Here is an 18,589-nt window from a genome sequence, read left to right on the forward strand (position 1 = left end):
AATTTTATAAAGCTAGGTGTCTACAAGTTTCTAAATAATTGCATGTTGGTTTAACAGCAATATAAGACAGTGCAGTGTATATTGTAAACAAGGACTGTGAGGAGCAAGACTGGAGTGCTGAGGGAATTCTTTGCTTCCACAAAAAAACAGCTCGTTTTGCATCCCCAGAACCTCTTAGTACACAGCAGTTAGGTTTTGGTGTTACGGGCCTCGGCCAGGAGGAAGAGAAATGGTGAGAGTTCTGCATGAGTCACATTTACTCGAGAGCATCTGAGCCCTCACACATTTATCTCTGCTGCCCTAGTGACTGCGGTCAGGTCAGCTGGATTCAGGACGGGTCACATGAAAGTCATTTTAATTTTAAATTTCAAAATTACGTTAGTTAGCATTTTAGTATTCTAAAGTCACCACTTGGCCTTACCAGTTTCATTGTACAAGGTATGAAGTCAGGGAGAATTTAGAGAAACAATTACTTCATTTCTATTGGCTTCATTACAGGGCAGTTCACTAACCACATCCTTTCAAATATATGAACATATGACGATGCTGATAGTACTTTTTCTACTGAGTTTATAATAATGGTTATTTTTTTCTGCAATGTCCAATTTTACAATCAATCCTCTTCCTAAAATACAAATATTTCATTAAAGAGATTACTTTTCTAAGCAAGAAAGGTTAAAATATAACCCCCATACAACCGTGAGACAATTTGCACAATGGAGACATCAGCGTGCTCCAGATGCATTATAAACAGAAAAATGGCCTTCTCTAATTATGAACCATTTGCTGCAGAGCATTCCAGCAGTTGGAATATGGCTTTAGGCTAACAATTGCCTTAATAACGTTTGGAAGCAGTTGTGGACTTCATGGACCCCATCAGATATCTGATTCAAATATCTGATTCAAGCATCAAGAAATGGGGTGGGGTGGGGGCCTTAAAATATAGCTTCTGGAATTCCTTGAGCATATAATAAAGTACCTTATGGTATAAACTGGTGCTCTTTAACACTGAAGGTGAAGTAGGAGCATCAGCTAATGACACCTATCCTTGTCTTTCCTTCTGCAGTAAGCCTAAAGAATAGCAGAAAGTCTCATAAGAGAACTACCTACTGTCTGAGAATGTTCCCTGGAGAACAGGCTCTGACTTGGGGGAGAACGTTACTCTGGAGTCCTTGTCGGAAAGCTTCACTAATGTTTCACAACAAAGGAAAGGCACTTAGACACAACTCAAATTGAAAACCACTTCTCTTCTAAGAGAATATGAATGTCTATGGTGATTTTCCAGTGAAGTAGAAGAGTAGAGACAGATTTTATTCAGACAAGATGTTGGCCATACATACTAAATTTAGTTTAGGAAATACTTGCTTAGCTCAAACCTTGTGTCATCCCAGGGATTGAGAGAGGCATGGAAAGAAATGGTTATATATTATGAGTATTGCTATTCTAGAACAGCACTGACCAATAGAAATGTAATGGCATATATGTAATTATAAATTTTGTGGTCATCACATTTTAAAAAGTAAAAAGAAATAGATGTAGTTGATTTTAATGATATGTTTTTATTTAACCCAGCATAATCAAAATACTAGCATTTTAACATGTAACCAATATAAAATTATTCCTAAGATATTTAATGTTTTTTTCATACTTAGTCAAGTTTTGCGTGTAATTTATATATTTCAATTCCCGCTAGTCTCATCTCAGTTACACAAGAGTCACATATGGGTAGTAGCTATCCTATTTAACAGTGCATACTTAAAAGTTTTAAGGGCTAGGGAAGTATAAATAAGCTTGCAAAGTGTTTTGTTTGAAAAGGTAAAAAGAAATAACTTTTAGCTGAGTCTTGCAAGAATGAGAGTTTTACAAGTGTGTGGAAAGTCATTTAGGATTGAGGGACCATCATGAGCCAACACATGGAGTAAAACAAGCTTTAATCTGAGGGTTTGGGCCCTGGCCATTTGACTCAGCGGTAAAGCATCAGCCTGACATGTGGAAGTCCCGAGTTCAATTTCCGGTCAGGGCACACAGGTGATGAAACAATCTGCTCCTCCACCCCTCCCCCTTCTCTCTCTCTCTTTCTCTACCTTTCCAGCAGCCATGGTTTGAGCAGGTTGGCCCCAGGCACTGAGGGTGGCTCCATGGCCTCACCTCAGGCACTAAAATAGCAAAGCAGTGACTCCAGAGGGGCAGAGCATTGCTGGGTAGGGGTTTTGCTGGGTGGATCTCAGTCAGGGAGCATGTGGGAGTGTCTCTCTGCCTCCTCGCCTCTCACTTAATAATAATAAAAAAATATGAGGACTTGGGTCCAGCTCAAGGCTGGGGAGGAGGCATGGAAGAATTGGGAATTCCTCTAGTCCTGCCTAAAGAATTGAACTTTGCCTTGGAACACCAAGTGTCACGTTCTCTTTTATATATTGCTGAGAGTCTTATGGAAAAGAAAAACAAAACAAAATGTGAAACACAATTTACTTATTTAACCTAGTGAATCCATCTGATCAACTTTTTGTTTCTTATAGTAAACTGTACATAGCATAAAATTAATTGTTCTGACCATTTGGAAGTGTGCAATTCAGTGGCATTAAGTACATCCATAATGTGTGTAGCCATGATCACTATTCATCTGAAGAAATATATCATTGTTTCAAATCGAAATTCTGTATATATCAAGCAGTAATTCCCTATTCCCTTCTCTCACAGTCCTTGTAATTACAATTTTATTTTCAATCTGTATAAATTAGACTATGCTAGGTACCTTATATCAATGGAATCATATAATACTTGTCCTTTTGTGCCTGGCCCATTTCACTTAGTAAAATATTTTTCGTGTTCATGATATAGCATATATCTGATTTTCATTCCTTTTTTAAAGACTGGATAATATTTGTGCATGCGTGCATGCGTGTGTGTGTGTGTGTGTGTACATGATATTTTTTATTCATTTATCCTTTGAAGGACATTTGGGTGTTTTGACCTTTTGACTGTTGTGAATGAGGCTGCTGTGAACCTTAACACATGAATAACTGCTTTCAGTTCTTTTGTGTATACATTTAAAAATGAAATTGCTGGATCATATGCTAATACTATGACTAATTTTTTGAGGAACAGCTCTACCATTTTCTACAGTGTCTATACCGCATCATATCCCACCAGCAATGCACAAGAGTTCTAATTTTCTTACAGCCTTGTCAACATTTGGTATTTTGTTTTTGTTTTAGAATAGTTGTTCTAAGGAGCTAATGAGCGTGAAGTGGTAACTCATTGTGGTTTTGATTTTTATTTTCCTAATGTTCAATTGTGTTAAGCATCTTTTCATGACCTTATTGACCATTTTAATGCTTCTTGATTAGTTTTTCTAAAAGGAAAAATTGTCCTTTTAAGCCAAGTAAAATTTACTTGGCTGATGCTTGATAATTGTCATTTTTCATCTTGGTTTCTTTAACATTTCCCAAGTTACTGAATGTTAAGGTGTTTACCATGCCACTTACAGCATCCTAACACATTTATTTCTAGTATGCAAATATCTGTTCGAGCAAATGATTCCAAAATATTAGGAGAGACCTCTTTGTTCTGACAGGAATATTTCTAAAAGTATAAGTAAGTAATTTAGTTATAATGCATATTTATGACATAGAATTAAAAGTTACAAGCTCATTTGTTCATTATAAATAATCACTTCAGTTAGCTTATGATGTGCACGGTTTGTCAACTTAAAAAATAGCAGTTATTTGCAAATATATACACTTGCCACCTAGACTTTTGAATAATATGAATAAAATATTCATTATTTCACTTTTTAATTTCCATTTATATTTCTAGGATCAAATTGTCTTTCTCTAGTATTTTCTGCCAATGTCGAGATCTTTCATACCTTTCTAATCTATCTATCACTTTACCTTCGTTGCCACTATGAGTGTTCACTCATTTGGATAATTATGAGACTGTAAATCTCTATCTCTTTCTAGTTCTTTCTGTCTGTACCTCTGTCTATCTCTGTCTTTTCCTAATCCTGTTCTCTTTCAGTATACCATTAGGCTACTGATAATATATCTTTTCTAAAGTAAATAACCTATTTTAAACCTTCACTGTCCTCTTCTTAGCTCAAGATCAAGTTCTAACTCCACAACAAGAACACAAGCAAGAATCATTTGTGCTTTTCATATCTCTTCAGTTGCACTTCAACCTCCTGCCTCACTCTGCTCCTCTGCCTTCCTGGACTTGCAACTTCCTGGGAGTCATCTTTTCTTTACATACATGGACCAGACTCCCTTCCTGGAAACCCTTCTGTGGTGATAGGGAAGACATCAGAATGATTTAGCAACACTCTTCTCACACTTAGTTCTGGAGCAAGATCTGAGAGGCTCCTGCTGGGCTCAGTCATAAAGCTTTATTTGCTTAATGTAGGGATCTTAGGGTGTCCTAGGGGGCGAGCCAGGAATAGAGAACTCAGGGAAGTGGCAGTTTATTGAATAAGTATTATTTATTCACTAATAGTTAGCATGCCCCTATGGTTAAGGATGAGCTAAATATCACCTCTGTCAGGCTATCACCAATTTCAGCACCTCCTTCTCTGAAATAACCCTTTCTCCACTACTTGCTTAAAGCAGGGGTTCTTAATCTTGCGGGTGACATGGGTCTATCTGTCACTCTGGTGAAACATATGAACACATTTAAGAATAATGTTTTTATAAGCATGAAAGCCACGGCCACCATCACAGCTGCCTGGCCCATTCAGGTTTGCATTGGATTCGGACAGACGGTAATGAAACAACGGAGCCAAGAACTGGTGGGCCATTAGCTTTAATCCTAGCTTGTAATCCGGCAGGCAAGAAATACACACAGTGGGAAAACACTTCCCTTTCCATTCAGGGCTCCCAAAACCACTGACTTATCCAAGTTTCCTAGAATCTAAGGTTTCTAGCTCACTAGCCTTATTCACCTCTGTTCCCCATCTCCTTCTCTCTGCACAAACTGGCTTTTCCTTCAGCACTCTGTCATCTTGGCAGCTTCTCCTCTCCTCCACATGGCCTTTTTCTGCTCCTCTGCCCCATTTTATAGTGTAGAAATCAAAACCTTTAATCCAATATACAAACAAGGAAGTCTCTGATACAAAGTCACTTATCTGAGGCATAACTGTCACAGTCCAGCCACCACAAGTCTATTACAGGGTCTTCGAATGGGAAAAGATATGGAATGGAAATAAATGATAGACAGGGACTTAAAGATATATATATATATATAGATATATATATATATATATATATAGATATACACATACACACACACAGATGGGTTCAGGAGGACGCCATGGCAAATAGTCTCTACTGTTCCTTAGCTGTAACGTCTCTGCTCCCAGAAACACATCTACTTTTATTCATAGAAAAAAATGTTGTCCATCAGCAATTAAGTTTCCAAGACAACTCAAAGACAACCCCCACCATACCATCCAAATCTACTTTACACTAATAAGAAACTAGCTTCCAGCCTCTCCCTTCATAGAGAACATGGGTGAGACAAATGAGAATCAGGTGTAGCTCTTTGTTAACTAGGCAAATGAGGTGGGGTTTGGGCCCAGCACCTTTGTCCAGATTGCAAAAATACCCTGTTTATTTATTCAGTCCCCAACACATAATGGGATTCCTCATGAGAGTGCACCAGCCCATGACACGCAACAGTCAAGGGTGTGGGAAAAAGCTTAGTTTTGAAATGATCTTAGTATTAAAAGGATGGGAAAGACTTAGTCTTAAAAAACTAAGCCTTAGAGTCTAAGGCTTAGACTATAACGACCCTGCCTGCTTACAGCCTGTCCCCCACACCCAATGCAAACTATAAGCAAGCAAACATATATATTTACAAACTTATTTGACCAACATGAATATAAATTATATTTAATATATCTGCAACAAATGTAAGCTATAACAATAACCATAGTTTCTGTTGGTGACCAATGATTACTGTGGTTTATTGCCCACACTTAGAAAGAAATGGTGAATTTAAGTAACAGAATAGTAAAAATAACTATATTGCTTTATTCCACTTTATACTCACAAATCCGTTGAGTTCCATCCAGATTCCTTGGGGCTCCATGGATCCCATTTGTCTCCGTTAAGGCTGTTTTAACAAACCATATCATGAGAGGCTTACAAAACAAACATTAATTTCTCAAAGTTTTGGAGGCTTTAAGTTCAAGATTAGTATGCTAGTACGGTCCTATGGTCAGGTAATCGATGAAGGCTGTCTTCTCGGTTCTATCTTCATGTTGCCATTTCTTGGTGTGTGCACTGAGAGACACCAATTCCTTCATGACCTCATCTAAATCTAATTACCTCCTATAATATTGTGATTTATAATAAAAACTATATATTTGGTTTTGTGATAGTTCTGTTTCTGGCACTGAGCTCCAAAAAGCTTTGGAATTTTCTAAGAGATAAGCATCTCTTGTTATGTTAATGAGTTGACTTTTGGACTCCACTTAAGGTGTGTGTGTGGGGGGGGGGAGTTATTTACTAGGACATCCAACTATGCAATTAGAGGTTTGGAAATTTCAGTCCCACCTGGAAGGGAATAGGGGCTAGTGGTCAAATCAGTTGCCTAGGGCAATGATTTAATCAATCATGCCAATGTAATAAAGCCTCCATAAAAGTCCAAAGGGCAGGGTATGGAGAGCTTCTGGGTTGGTGAACAGGCGGAGATTTGGGGAGAGCAGTGCCTGGAGAAAGCATGGAAAGTCCATATCCCTTCACATAGTCTTTGCTTTAAGCATCTCTTCCCTCTGACTATTTCTGAGTTACATTCTTTTTTTTTTTTTTTTTTTCCTGAAGCTGGAAACGGGGAGAGACAGTCAGACAGACTCCCGCATGCGCCCGACCGGGATCCACCCGGCACGCCCACCGGGGGGTGACGCTCTGCCCACCAGGGGGCGATGCTCTGCCCCTCCGGGGCATCGCTCTGCAGCGACCAGAGCCACTCCAGCGCCTGGGGCTGAGGCCAAGGAGCCATCCCCAGCGCCCGGGTCATCTTTGCTCCAATGGAGCCTCAGCTGCGGGAGGGGAAGAGAGAGACAGAGAGGAAGGAGAGGGGGAGGGGTGGAGAAGCAGATGGGCGCCCCTCCTGTGTGCCCTGGCCGGGAATCGAACTCAGGACCCCTGCACGCCAGGCCGATGCTCTACCACTGAGCCAACCGCCAGGGCCAGTTACATTCTTTTATAATAAACCAGTAGTCTAGTTAGTACTGTAAAATGTTTCCCTGAGTTTTGTCTGCTCTAACAAATTAATCAAATTCACTGAGGGTGTTGTGGGGATCTCTGATTTACAACCAGTCTGTGAGAAGTACAAGTAAATACCTGGCCTTTCAACTGGAACATTTTAGGTGATAGTGCTGGGGGGGGGGGGGGGCAGTTGTAAAGCTAGAAGTCAGGGCCACCATCACAGCTGCCTGGCCCATGCAGGTTCGCATTGGATTCGGACAGTCGGTAAAGAAACAACAGAGCCAAAAACTGATGGGCCATAGTCTTTAATCCTAGCTTGCACCCGGCGGGCAAGCAAAAAACACATACTGGACTCCAAAACCCACTCACATTCAGTGCTCACAAAGCTACTGACTTATCCAAGTTTCCTAGAATCAAAGGTTTCTAGCTCACCAGACTTATTCACCTCTGTTCCCCATCTCCTTCCTTATCCCTGCACAAACTCTGCACAAACTGGCTTCTCACTCAACACTCTGCCATCTTGGCTGCTTCTCCTGGCCTCCTCCATGTGGCCTCCTTCTGCTCTCTTCTCTGCTCTCTCCTCTAATGATAATCTCAGAAACCAAGAGAGCAAGCTCCCATTCTGCCCCTATTTTATAGTGTAGAAATCCGAACCTTTAATCCAATATACAAAATAGGGAAGTCTCTAATACAAAGTCACTTATCTGGGGCATGATGGGATTGTACCACCCTACATCAAAAAGGGTGGGAAAGGCTTACTCCCAAAACCAAGACCCAGGCTACAAGGATTCTGCCTGCCCACAGCCCACAGAGACACACATTAATATCACCTGGGCAACGGCCTCCACTTGGGCAGCACCATCTTTAACAAAGTGAGCATAATACATTTTATCTGCCCAACAGCAGTCCTATAGGACTGAACCCTTAACCCCAGTGGTTCTCAAAGTGTGCACCAGAGTGCACTGGTGTGCCCTATGATATTCCAGAAAAATATGTGCCTGTTGGGGACCAAACACCAAAAGGGTTTTTGGAGTTCAGATTTTGGGGAGACAGAGGTGTGGGGAATTGGCTGTAAACTGACAGTCTGCCCAACCCCCCACCTCACTTGCCTGATTAGGTTGCAAAAAGCTGTTAAGCTGTGGTACTGCATTATTTACACTACTACCCATGTTCCTGGGAAAGACTGGAGGCAAGTTTCTTCTATCCTTTGTTTGATGTAAAGTTAAGTTGATATGTATGGTGGGGCTTTTGGATTAATGATTAAACATAAGAAATTGTCTCTTGAAGCCTTTTGGATTTCTATAAAAGAAGAATATGTGGCAATATCTAAAAAAACTTTGAACATTTTACTACAATTTTTAACACCCTATTTATGTGAATTAGGATTTTCTACCCTCAACACAAATAAGAGTAAAAAGAGAGAAATTCTTCAATGTATTGATGAGGTAATAAGAGTTAGCCTTCAAATATATGCCCAAACATTGAAGAAATCGCTAGGACACATCAGGCTCATGTTTCTCATAAACACAAGAATGAAAAAACTTAAGACGTTTGCACTGGGACCTGCTCAATTTACTAAACCTTACTAAGAATGTATCTATATATATAGAAAGATAACTATTTTGTCTTTTTTTATTTTTTAACCTCTCTTTTTTGTGAATTCTAAAAAGCATAACTCAAAAAATGTAACCCAAAATGTTTCTTAATGTCAGAATAAATTTAATTTTGTCATATTTATTTTGTTTAATTACCATAAAAGCATACTTGGACTCTCTATTTTTTTCTTTAATATTTAACTTAATTATTATAACATATTTCTCAGAAATTTGTACATAGTGCACCTACAGTTATTTGTAGGATTTTAAATGTGCCCCAACTTCAAATAGTTTTGAGAACCACTGCCTTAACCTGTGGAATCTAGTGCTATTTCTGGGTAGATTATGTAATAATATTTTTTTCAGATATATCACCTTGGACAAAGAGAATGAGAGAAAAGATAAATGAGACTACATCAAACAAAAAAGTTTTGCACAGCAAAGGAAACCATCAACAAAATGAAAAGATATTCCACTGAATAGGAAAACATATTCATGGTACAATTATTCACTGGTACATCTAATAGGAGATTAATGCCCAATTTTATAAAGACCTTATAGAACTCACTAAAAACCAAAGAAATAAACAGTCCAATTAAAAAATGGACAAAGGACCTGAAGAAACACCTATCCAAAAAGGACACACAGATGGCCAATAAACATATAAAAATATGCTCAGTGTTACTAATCATTAGAGAAATGCACAATAAAATTACAATGAGATATTATCTCACATCTGTCCAAATTACTACCATCAATAAGTCAACAAACAAATGTTGGTAAAGATGTGGAGAAAAGGAAATCCTTGTGCACTGTTGGTGGGAATGCAGATTGGTGCAGCCACTGTGGAAAACAGTATAGAGTTACCTCAAAAAACTAGAAATAAAACTGCCATATGACCCAGCAATGTCATTTCTGGGAATATATCCAAAAAAACCCAAACTAATTCAAAACAACATATGCACCCTATGCTCATTGCACTGTTATTTACAATAGCCAAGATTTGGAAGCAACTCAAGTGTCCAACAGTAGATAAGTGGATATAAAAGCTGTGGTACAATAAAATACTACTTGGCTATAAAAAAAAAAAAGAAAACCTATCGTATTTCCCCATGTATAAGACGCACATTTTTTGGGAAAAATTTGAGGTCTAAAAGCTGGGTGCATCTTATACAGTGATTGTAGATTTTTTAGTTGCATTTCCCACTTTTTTGCGCTTGTTTTTGTGCTCATCATTGAAGACAGTGATTTGTCATCAGACACAGATGAGGACAAGCTAATGAATGGGAGTTTTGACAGTGATGAGGAATTGTATGAATTTTATGATAAATAAAACTTGAGTTTAATAACTATGTAATACTTTTTTTTTTTTTCAAATTTCAGGCCCCAAAATTAAGGTGTGTCTTATACATGGGGTTGTCTTATACATGGAAAAATACTGTACCCTTTGCGTCAGTATGGACAGACCTGGGTGAAAGGCAGAAACACTGACCAAACTGGAAACAGGAGGCTTGTATGTTTAAAAAGCAAAATTTATTTTAAAATGCTTGGGTATAAGCGGGCTGAGACCAGCAAAGGGTGTCAGCCCCAAGCTGTGGGAGGGAGTGTTAGGTATAGGAGCAAGGGGCAGCTGCTACCCGCCTCTGCTGACATCAGGGTGGTGCACCTAGTACACTCAGATTAGTTTATTCTGGTTTATGGCCTTGGTCACTGACTTGATGGATGGTGGGGGCTTCGTTTGGCAGAAATGTCTCCTCGGTAAGTTAACACAGGTCTAATTAGTGTAAATCCATTACCAGTCAATCTGACATTCTCTCTGGGAGACAAGATAAAGATTCAAGATTTGTGATTTAGCCCCTTTCAAGACTGGCTGTTTCCTTTCCTAACCTTAAGGTTGGGGTCCTTCTAAATGTTTGCCCCCAAGGACACTTTCCAGCTGTAAAGATAAACATGTTGCTGCATTTTAATGAAGAGGTAACCAAGCCCTTTAGAAAGAATATCAAGCAAATTTACTATAACCTTACAGTGGGGGATGAGAATGTTATGTTTCTTAATTTTGCTACAACTGTTGGCTCAAGACAATTTCATCCTTATGTGAATTGGAGTGGCACCACAGCTCCTCAAAATTGTTTGAACCCTGACTCAACCCTCATCAGCAATCAGCTGCAAGGGAGGTTTGAGCTGGGTTACTAAGTAAGCCCATCCTTCTCCTTTGGGCCTGCATTGTCTTGAGATGGAAGCTGAGTAGCTATTTTACTAAGTAAACCCATTCTTCTCCTTTAGGCCTGCATTGTCTTGAGATAGAAGCCGAGTAGCTATTTTACTAAGTAAGCTCATCCTTCTCCTCCTTTGGGCCTGCATTGTCTTGAGATGGAAGCTGAGTAGCTATTTTATCTATCTCAGGGGAGTATTATGCTAAGCGAAAAAAGCCAAAGAAAGATAAATACTGTATGATTTTTCTCATGTGTGTAATCAAACAGAATAAACTAACAAACAAACAGACTCATAGATAGAGAACAGATTGACAGCTGTCAGAGCAAATGGAAATTTCAGGGCTTGGTGAAAATTGTGAAGATATTAACCAAAAAAAAAAAAAAAAAAAGGAAAACAAAAAAATTCTTAGACACAGACAACAGTATGGTGATTACCGGAAGGAAACGGGGATAGTAGGAGGTAAAAGAGTATAGAGGGGGCAAAATGGTGATGGAAGAAGACTTGACTTGGGTTGCTGAATACCTGATACAATATTTGAATGATGTGTTATAGAATTGTACATCTGAAACCTATATAATTTTATTAATGACTATCACCCCAATAAATTCCATAAAAAACCAAACACATGTACACACACAAAAAAACCCATTCTTAGTGGGCTGTACAAAACCAACCATGGGTCAGATTTGGCATGGACAATAAATTTTGGCCTTTGTGCTAGATCACAAATAGTCTTGTAGTAGAAATTGTACTTCTGTTTTCTCTTCTTTCTATATAACACCAGTCTCCACTAGATTGATGTACAGTAAATATGGGCTAAATTAATATTCTAGTCTATAAATGCTTTATATCCACACATGCTTTCTTGATAGTCTTCCAAAATTTGTATTGGAAAGTGGATGGCTTTTCCAGTGGAATTTGGGCCAACCCCAGACTTGTGGTTTCTTAGTCTAGCACAATTTTATGGTGTCTTCTCTGCAATCTTTGCGTCCCCTAAATGATAGCCAAGTGTTGCCTATGTTGAAGGTGTTCTTATTATACTTATACTCTTAAAGATCACAGAGTAATGGGAAGTTACATATTTTTTGTTGAGTTCAATATGGCCTTAATCTGAAAACAATGATAAATATTTCAGCAGAGAATTTTAGATACATACCAGAACAAAAAGGAAAATTTCTTTCTAACACTTTCTCTGCTTTATGCCCTTCAGAGTTATATGTTCCACAACAGTAATCACAGTGAAAATCACAGAAATTTTACTTGTGAAGTGCTTATTCCCTACAGAGATGAATATACCACTTAAAATCAAAGGTAAAGGGAGACTTTTATTTTTTATTTTTGAATGATGTCTTCCAGTTGTGGAAGCAACAGACTTACATTCTAGCAGGCTGTTTAAAAGGCAAGGTGTTAATCACAGCATTACTACAATCACACTTTTAAGACCAGGGCCAAGGTGATTATTAGTCATGCTTGCTCACCTGTAAAATGCTGACTTGACTAGTACTTACATTGGCTGAATATAAAAAAGTTGTGGCATCTTGCCCAAGGTCATGGACAAATTTGCAATCTCATCAAGCCATGTATTGTTATGCAGAATATCCCAAACATTGTTTTACTTAGAGCCATTTCAAAAGGTCATGTAAATCAACATCAGAAGATAAAATAAAGTATTGAATTCTGGGAACTTATTTTTTAAGAACGTTTTTCAACACATGAGTATCATATTTGATAAATTCAGTTTAAACTGTTTAATGTAACATTAGAATTCACCTAGGCTTACATTTTAAAAAAAAAATTGTGGCCCTGGCTGGTTGGCTCAATTGTAGAGTGTTGGCCTGGCATGTGGATGTCCCAGGTTCAATTCCCAGTCAAGGCACACAGGAGAAGCACCTATCTTCTTCTCCATCCTCCTCCCCCTTGCTTCTCTCTTTCTCTTTCTTTTTTTCTTGCTCTCCCCCAGCCATGGCCCGATTGGAGCGAGTTGGTCCCAGGCACTTAGAAGGGCTTCATGGCTTCTGCCTCAGGTGGTAAGCTCAGCAACAGTTGCTGAGCAATGGAGCAACTCCCGGGTTGGGCAGAGCATTGCACCTGAGTGGGCTTGCAGGATTGATCAGTCTGTCTCTTCGCTCTCTTCCTCTCACTGAATTAAAAAAAAATTGCATCATGTAAATAAATTATATTAATCAACAAATAAACCCACTGCTTATCAAATAAACACCTAATTTCTTGAGGTGGGAGGATGTTATAAGAAATGAGACAGAGACTTTTCTCTGAAGGAATGTACAAACTTATTTGAGGAAACATGATAAAGGCACAGCAAAGAAATGAACAATATCAGGAATGTGCTAAGTGCCTGTGAGTGACAGAGATAGGAATAGTATAGTAGTTTTTTCAACACAAAGTTTGTTCTTTAGGACCAGAAATGGAGCCTGACCTTGAAGTGTGGACTTGAACTTAAAATGCTACAGATAACTTGGTCACAGCACACACATACAAACACAGAACAGCTAACCCTTTATGCTCATTACTGCTATATTTACTATGACCTTCCTCACTTGACTACTGAATTACTATGGCCTCTGCTTGGTGGTAATAGCTCTTTGTTTGAAACTGTGCCCACACCTGTTACTAGAACAATTTTCCGTCCACAGAGCTTTCATCATACTCTGCCCTGTGGTTTTTATATTGTTATTTGACAGTACCTGTATTGATCTGTATTCTGCTTGACTCTAGTGTCTATGAATCCAAGTTATACTCCTTCTAGCCTAATCTATCTCAGCTCCCACTGTGATCATATCTATTGGTTTAACACCCTGTGACAGAAAAATTTAAATACATAGTGCTGCTAGGATTATACATTGTGAGGTCTTTCTGCAGGGCAAAACCTTAAAATATATGTATGCTTTACTTAGACATTGTGATTCACATAATCCCTTTGAGGTGCATTTTCAAAATATATATACTAGCACAACTATTTTTATTACCACTATTTTAAAAATAACATTGGTTGCTGTATTTGTCCTTTGGAGGGAGGCATGTAGATACTGGAAGTATTGAGAAACCATTAAGAATAATAATGAATGAAGAAAACTGATTTTTTTATTGTTCTTTTAAGCATTTAAAATTTTTTGATGTGCCTAAGGTATAGCCTTTAAAAATCTAGTTCTTTGATTTGTTTTGTTTTGTCTTTTTAAGATCTCTAATAGATTTTTGCTGTTCATCAAGCAAATCCTTGATTCAATATGACTGGCTTCCAGGCCCTACTATCAAATTACACAGCAACCCTAAGGACATCGCAGCCATTTTAGTTCGTTCCATCCATAACTTGAATCCTACAGCCTCAGCTCACTCCCAGCTGTGCTCTTGTTTATGTACTTTTCCCACTTGATTACCTTTGTCCACCTCTCTCCTAAATCAAGTCCTATCATTTTGTAAGGTTCTAGTTCTTAGGAATTTTCTCCTGATTTTTTCAGTCCTTCATGACTATATCATCCAGTCCTCTGCTTTGTACTATATAAGCAGGTGTTCTGGAAAGGAGACTGAATTTAGCAGAGGAAATAGAATGTGACTGGAAGATACCTGTGAAATGAGCTTTGTTTTTGATGAAGGTTTATTTTTAAAGGGTATTTGAAATGGAGCCATCCATGCACACACTAGTCCTTGATGCTTTGTTCTTTTTCTACTTAATTGTGCACTTTTTTTCTCCAATAAAGAGCTGGCCAAGAGGGAAGGCATGTTCTGGTTTCTAGCTTTAAACAATTTACAAGAAAAAAATTTAGTAAAATTCAAGAATAAGGGTTTACTCTAGAGTATAGTATTTCCTTTATCATTTTTCTCCCCATAATTATCTGTGTTAGTTACTTCTAGCTCCTCCTCACAAGGCATATACAGGGCCTAATTACCCTAACATTTTCTCTCATTTCTCACTCCCAAGTCTTGATCCATTGCATTTTCAGGGCTTGATATGAGAACTATGAAGACAAGAATTATATCTTCTTATCTTTCTATGTTTGGCTTATTAATCTGTATCCTGGCTCCATTCAATGGCCTTCTCAAGCCCCTGCATACCCATATCCCTTGGTATGATACACAAATTGGCTTTCTTAGTAAAATAAGCCTCTTGTATACCCACCACACAGATTTAATTACCAAGATTTTTAGTGTACCTCCTCTTAAAACCCATTTATCTGGATCTATTGTTCTGTTACACAGTAACATCTGTCTTTTTCTGAAACTTATCTCTTAGTCATATGCTAAATAGAACAAATGAAATTCTGTGGTGTTCAGTTTCAACATTTAATTATTCATTGTCAAAGACAGTGGTATGTAGGAGTAAAAATTAAAATTCAACAGCATATCTAATATAACTTTATGTGGTAACTTTAGATACAGGTTACAATTTGTCAAAGGAGCTTTGTGTAGAAATCATTGTATAATTATTATTTCAATTATCTTAAATTTGCCTGTAAACCTGAAAATTGAATTTTTACATCTACTTTTTACAGTTAAAATATGGCCGTATGAGTCATAACACCATTCTACGTAATTACCAGGTAGTGTTACTGCTTGTGAACCTATCTTCTTTCCGTGAAATCTCTTCACGTATAGTCGTGAAATTGCTAAATATTTTCAATGTGTACTTAGGCGTTCTCATTCCTTAAGGACATAAGAGCAATGGGAAACTTCCTATCAGACATTAATAATAGTATGGAAAATTATAAACTAGATTTTGTTCATAAAAATATTTCTTAAAATAGGACACTGTGATATTAGCTCTAAATGAAGGTAAATCATTTTCATACCTCTCATGAATATCACCTCTTTTGTAGGATACAGTTCACAGTTGAAATTCTGTAATTAATTTTCCCTGTTTGTTTTCTATTTCTCTAGCTCTTGTAAATGTGAAGCTCTGGGCTATTGATCGACAATGTTTTCAAACAATAATGATGAGAACAGGACTCATCAAGCATACCGAGTATATGGAATTCTTAAAAAGGTAGGATGCTTTCTTTTTTCTTTCTGAGACCAGTTAATGACTTCACAACCCTCTTCTCTGAAATGAAGCACAGGGGAGACTTTTTGCCTATTTCTCAGTCATAATAGCTTACAAATTTGTGGAAGTTCAAAACTTGGCACTGGCTTCTTGATATTTCTGGTGACTACTTTCATAATATGTGGTTCAGTCAGAATTTCAGTTTCATTCAGCATTCTCTCAAAGAGTAGTGCAGCTCAGACAAACAAATGAGAATTTGCTTGAAGAAAAAGGACATTGGGTCCATCTCTAACTATGTATCAGTTCATATATTTATGGTACCTCTTCTAAAGCAACCCACACTAAGACTGAATCATCTCTTGTGTGAGTTTCCATATAAAAGGTCAGATGACTAAAATGGAAAAATTCCAGGAAGCAGCTTATTATCCTTTAATCTTGAGTTTAATTTCCCAAATTAAATTCATTTTATGTTGCAGTTCTGAATTATCAAAGGCTTTTCTTTTCTTGATATTATATATTATCATAATAACTCAATATAGCATGCAAATTGGAATAAAAAAAGGTTTTCATTTCTTAGGAATACATTGAGATTCACTGAAATACATTTATCTTTAAAGAAAGTGTTATTTCATTATTAAAATGATATTGACAACTCTGACTTTTTCCCTCCCCCAAAAAAGTAGATTTATATAATTTTTCTTTAGAAACAGAATCATTATTATGGGAACTAAAGACAAGTGGCTGCCAATTAAGATTTCATTTGAGAGTCAGAATATTAAAGTGACTCTTTTATATTTTTATTTTTGTGAAGAAATGGTTTAAATGGAGCTAAAAAAAAGTTCACATTTTCCGTGAAAAAAATCTTTAAGTGATATATCTTAAACTATATCTTTTTATTTTTCTTAAGATACAACTTTAATATTTCCTGCTTTGGTGTTTTTTGTAGTTAACTTATTTTGTTTCTGATTTTTGTTTATATATATTTTTTATTTTCATATAAAATTTATTATTTATATTTCTGCTAAAGGGCAATAAAATTCTAATATAATGTCAAGTAAAATATATTAAAATATTAATCTATTAGTAGGGTGTTGTTGGGCTTTTTCTTTAGTGAGATTGGATGAGACATTTAGGAGAAGAGGAATGTAAATTTCTGTTTGGAGTTTAGTATAGTGTGCAAGGAAATTAAATTATTCAGGTGCCGGTGTATTTGTTTGTGTATGTGTATGTTGGTATATGTGTAAATATATGTTGACATGTATGTTTATTGGTATATATGTGTGTATGTACACATTGATAGCTATATAGAGAGGTATAGATGTGTGAATGTTTTGAAAAAGAGATATGAATATTCATTTTTAAGTCTTAAAGGGCAATTATTGATTTCTTTTGATGCAGCTCAAATAGAGAAATATCCCAACTGATAATCAATGAAATACTTAAGACAGAGCCCATTATTTGTCTCATGTACCTAAGTGCTGGGAACTTATGATGTTAGTTTTAGCATCCATAAGTTCGTTTTCACAAGGAAATGGAAGGGATGTCCATGTTGCTCTGTATAACTCCAATAAAAACATTTTTAGAGACATTATTTCAGGAAATGAAGACTTGAAGTGTCTCTCTCTTTTTTTAATTGACCCTAGATACTGTTTCATTTTTATATCATTCACAGAGGTCATTTGTGTTGTTATTCTGACAATTCAAACCTTAAACAATGAACGTTTGTTTCCCCAGAGTGTGTAAACATTCCTTGTTGGTCAGTTTACAGCAGGTGAGATATAACTTGATTACATTAAAAAGAGGTAGGCACTGACTTGGAAGTTACTTTCCATCTAACTACCATGTAAAACAGTCAGCGACATCACTGATGAATGTAGTATGAGGCCGGGAATCTAGAGAGGTGACACAATGACCATCATTGCCTGGGGCCAGCTTTAAATCTTGCCTAAATTATGACTGTGACCAACTGGTTCTCTCTATAACCCTTCAATGGCTCACAGACCCTGTTGGATTATGTATAGCCTCATTAGTTGGGTATTCAAGCCCTCCCACAGTCAATACCAGCCTGCTTTTAAAGCCTGGCTTTTTCTTTTCTCAGGCAAACCAAACACTTCCACGTGCCCAGGCCATCGCTGAGCTTTTATATAGTATTCTGCCTCTGTTGCCTTTCCCCGCAATGTCAGCGCTCAAGTCTCTCTTCTTTTTAGAGCCAAGTAAACACTGTCTCTATCACAGACAGTAACCTCATTCCACCAAGAAATAACCTCTGCCTCCTCTGCCATGTGCCTTATTTTCTACTTTGTTTTATTATCATCTGACTATTAAACTCATTTCTGTTAGATTCAGGGAGTACTGGGGCTGCCAAAGAGTATAACTATTGAAGGAACAGGGAGTGTTGCAAAGAGTGTAACTATTGAAGGAACAGTAAGTGCTGATATGGCTCCTGTGAGGCTGAGAACAAAGAAGGTCAGAGACCCTTATCAGAAGTTTAGGTTTGAAATTCGCCACTAAGCTAAAACCGGCCCCTGTTGCTATGCCGGCCCCTGTTGCTATGCTGTGTGTGACCTCCCTAGCCAATAGCT

At 37.5% G+C, this 18,589-nt stretch overlaps 1 protein-coding gene across 2 annotated transcripts in view; it reads left to right on the forward strand.

Annotated features, from left to right (window-relative positions):
* PRKG1 (protein kinase cGMP-dependent 1) overlaps positions 1–18,589 on the forward strand; it is a 1,422,417-nt gene that overhangs the window by 869,467 nt on the left and 534,361 nt on the right. For both annotated transcript variants that reach the window (XM_066349797.1, XM_066349796.1), the window contains exon 4: positions 15,905–16,010. In XM_066349797.1, the coding sequence (XP_066205894.1) occupies positions 15,905–16,010 (106 nt within the window). The remainder of the gene's footprint in view (positions 1–15,904; positions 16,011–18,589) is intronic.

This window comes from Saccopteryx leptura, chromosome 9 (assembly GCF_036850995.1).
Source record: "Saccopteryx leptura isolate mSacLep1 chromosome 9, mSacLep1_pri_phased_curated, whole genome shotgun sequence".
NCBI lineage: Eukaryota > Metazoa > Chordata > Mammalia > Chiroptera > Emballonuridae > Saccopteryx > Saccopteryx leptura.